At 35.1% G+C, this 3,309-nt stretch overlaps 1 protein-coding gene across 1 annotated transcript; it reads right to left on the bottom strand.

Moving 5' to 3' along the window:
- Window positions 1-1,240: 1,240 nt before the first annotated feature.
- Window positions 1,241-2,764, bottom strand: LOC145088739 (uncharacterized). The gene is made up of 4 exons (XM_079027142.1): window positions 2,620-2,764; window positions 2,163-2,534; window positions 1,816-2,073; window positions 1,241-1,721 (listed from the first exon to the last, which is right to left on the bottom strand). Exons 1-4 carry the CDS (start codon window positions 2,659-2,661, stop codon window positions 1,404-1,406), a joined length of 990 nt encoding a protein of 329 aa, XP_078883268.1. The 5' UTR covers window positions 2,662-2,764; the 3' UTR covers window positions 1,241-1,403.
- Between the last annotated feature and the right edge of the window lie 545 nt (window positions 2,765-3,309).

Genomic DNA, 3,309 nt, shown 5'->3' with positions numbered 1-3,309 from the left:
ATTAGACCATCAAACTTGAATCACACAATCTTTAGTCTTTACTTCTTTCCAAAAAAAAACAAAGTTGGAAATCTAACATGTAGCAAAATATTACCAAGCCACTCCGCTCACCAAAAAAGAGTATCACTACTATTGCCTATTTTATTATGGTCAATAAAAGTGAGGAATAATATTTTTTTCATGCATTTCCTCCCACAAAAAAGGTCGCTCACACTCTCTGTCCTCGGTTTTGAGTATAAGCAAAAAAAAAAGGAAATTTTTTTCTATGCACTCAGTTGCACTGCCTTGATAACTTGCAACCGTAAGGCTTGTTTTCCCTTGACATATCTCCACCTCCTTTTCTGCAACAAAGCAAGGTTAAAACCTTCAAGACTACCAAACCAAATCCCTCTTTTTCTTTCAACAAAATGACCAGGTCCCAATTTAATTATCCAATGTATTTTTCTAAATCATTTTGACCACCCAAAAAAAGGATCTTAATGCCTCTAACTTTTTAACTTGAATGGACATAACAAATATAGGCATAAATATATCTCAAAGCAATCCAAGAACTAAAAACAAAAGCATAGACCTCCCACCACTCTCACCGATAGAATGCATATTCACTTTCCATTTTGAAAGGTTATTGACAAATTTGTCAATGATTGATCGCCTTCCTTTAATTCTCGCCATTAAAAACCTAAAAATTTCTTTTTCTTTCATGTATACATCCAACTAAGTTTAATTTTCATATCCATTATCAATCAATCCAAACCACCTTGTTATTACATAAATATAATTTACGATTATTTACTTTTATATTAAAAATATTAAAAGTAATTATTTTATTTCGAAAATAATCTATTTATTTTAAATATAAAAATATTTTACATTCAAAAGGATTAGAAATAGAGAATCAGTGGAGGACATCAGTGTCCCAAAATGTGAAGTCAAAAGAAACTAGAAATAGAAATTTGAGTTTGAATATTATGTGGATATAACACTTTATTTACAGAGAATTTTTATAAATTTAAATAAATTTTTATTTTTGTTAAATAGATTTTTGTAGATAATAAGTTCTATAAAAAAAAATAACCTTAAAACCATACATTGTCATGTATTGTCATTTGTCAAAGACATATTACAAAAATCTTCCAAGTTGCCTTTAATTTGCTGGCTCAAAACCACGTGGGGTTTTGTTTTTATTATTCCATTCTTACCGACGCATGATTTTGACACTGTCATGGATGCGGAGAGTTAGTGGACCAATAATTCTTGCCACAATCTAAAAGTCTTTTACTTTTAGTTCTATGCAGCTTGGGTTAATTATTTATTAATCGTAATAAGTTCAAAAAGAACAAGAGAATCACATGGACACAAATAACAAAAGATAAATACATCTATAACAGACAACATGAAGGGAATCACTCCTCATCTGGGATCAACACAACCGAACCCGTTGTTTTTCGACTCTCAAGAGCAATGTGAGCTTGGGTTGCTTGAGAAAGAGGATACTTATGATTAAGACGAACCTTCAAGACTCCCTTTGCAACATTAGAATACAAGGCTTCAGCAGCTATAAGCAGATGCTCTCGATTACCTCCGATGTATTCCCCGAGTGATGCAAATGTAAGATAGATGGATTTGGGTGCGAGTTTAGTCACACTTATCGGCTCTGGTTGACCTGATGCAGCCCCATAAACCACCAAGTATCCTCGCGTTTTTAAGCACTCCAATGATCCCTTCAATTTAAACGCAAACAGTCCTCATTGTCGTTAGTTACATTTTGAAAATGGAAACAACAAACTAAAAAGACGGAAGGAATTAATTTCGTACATTAAAGGTATCTTTCCCAACGGAATCGTAGACAACATCCACCCCTTTGCCTGATGTTATTTCCATCACACGTTCCACAAAGTCCTCATCTTTGTAAAGAATCACATGCTCACATCCATCTTCTTTCGCCTGCACAGCCTTCTCCTTGGTAGACACTGTTCCGATCACGGTGGCTCCGATCGCACTTGCCCATTGACAGATCAAATATCCGACTCCACCTGCCGCCGCATGTACCAGGATTGTATGTCCAGGTTCAACCTATCGAAATCATTGTTCCCTTCAAAAATTTATCATCTACAGCTGTCTACAGATAGATATATAAATCAAAATTTGGATGTGTCTGTTACCTTAAAGGCTCGATGGATCATGACATATGCAGTGAGTCCCTTAAAAATGACGGCAGCTGCTTCAACGGGATCAATAGAGGAAGGAACTGGCACCGCGTGATCTGCAGGAAGAATTCTCTCTTCGGCATAAGAACCCACCAGCCTCTGCGTGCCAGCGTAAGCCACAACATCTCCAACTTTGCAGCTGGTTACTCCGGGACCCACCGCTGTTACAATTCCCGCTCCTTCCACACCTGGAGTAAACGGTACAGATTGAGGGTGCCGGCCTTGACGCATGTACACATCCAGGTAATTTAGACCAATTGCCTTTTGCTTCAACCTGATTTCTCCCTCTTTCGGATCTGGAACTTCAACATCTTCCCATTTCAACACCTGTAAATACAGAAACTAACACCATTAGTACTCTTTATTAATCAATGAAATAAAGAAAAAGGAAGCTAGCTCGGTGAAGGATGACCTCAGGCCCGCCGTGCTCATAAACTGTAATTGCTTTGACCATGGTGTTTATGTTGTGGCTGAGATTGTGAGTGCACTCTTGTAGTTGTGTTTGTGCGTAGCAGGAGATTGGATCGATGTGGATCACTTTGTTATCGGTTTTATAGGCAATAAGGTTCGGTCAGTTAACGTGTCGTGATACCATTCGAGCGTTCTCATAGTTTTAATAAAACTTATCGGAACATTCTTCTAAAACAATCTAGATGAAATTAATGTAAAACGCTTAAGTCGATCATATTTATATTATATTTTTTATATTTTATATTCTAAATTTATATTTGTGATAACTTATATTTTATTGTTATAATTATACACATGTGGTTGAAAAATAAATTAAATATGGGCTTTTATAAAGAATTTAAGAATCATTAATAATTTAGTTAACTTTGGTGAAAAAAAAAAGAATATCTCCAGAAAAGTTTCGATATTTTGGATAAATTTTTAATAAAGTCCTAAAATTTATTTTTTAATAAAAAAGTCCTAACTTTTTCACCTTTTGGATAGAAAAACCCAAGAAACCGGTTAATTTATTCACTTTAGCCCTTTTTGACCTGTTCAGCAGGTCATGGGACCAAATTGTTAATTTATCGAAAATAACGGGACTTTTTTTATAGATTTCGTCAAAATTTTTATACTCCCTCCGTCTCAATAT

This window comes from Lactuca serriola, chromosome 2, assembly GCF_051521515.1.
Source record: "Lactuca serriola cultivar US96UC23 chromosome 2, Lser_US96UC23_V15, whole genome shotgun sequence".
In the NCBI taxonomy this organism is placed as follows: domain Eukaryota; kingdom Viridiplantae; phylum Streptophyta; class Magnoliopsida; order Asterales; family Asteraceae; genus Lactuca; species Lactuca serriola.
Note: the sequence above shows the minus strand (reverse complement) of the source record. Positions and strands in the feature narration are given on the sequence as shown.

Bases quoted from the DNA above. Each gene is read 5' to 3' on its own strand.
- LOC145088739 (XM_079027142.1), bottom strand. From the start codon at position 2,661: ATGGTCAAAGCAATTACAGTTTATGAGCACGGCGGGCCTGAG. The intron at 2,535-2,619 runs GTCATCCTTCAC...CTGTATTTACAG, and splicing joins ATGAGCACGGCGGGCCTGAG to GTGTTGAAATGGGAAGATGT. The intron at 1,722-1,815 runs GTACGAAATTAA...TTTAAATTGAAG, and splicing joins TTGGGAAAGATACCTTTAAT to GGATCATTGGAGTGCTTAAA.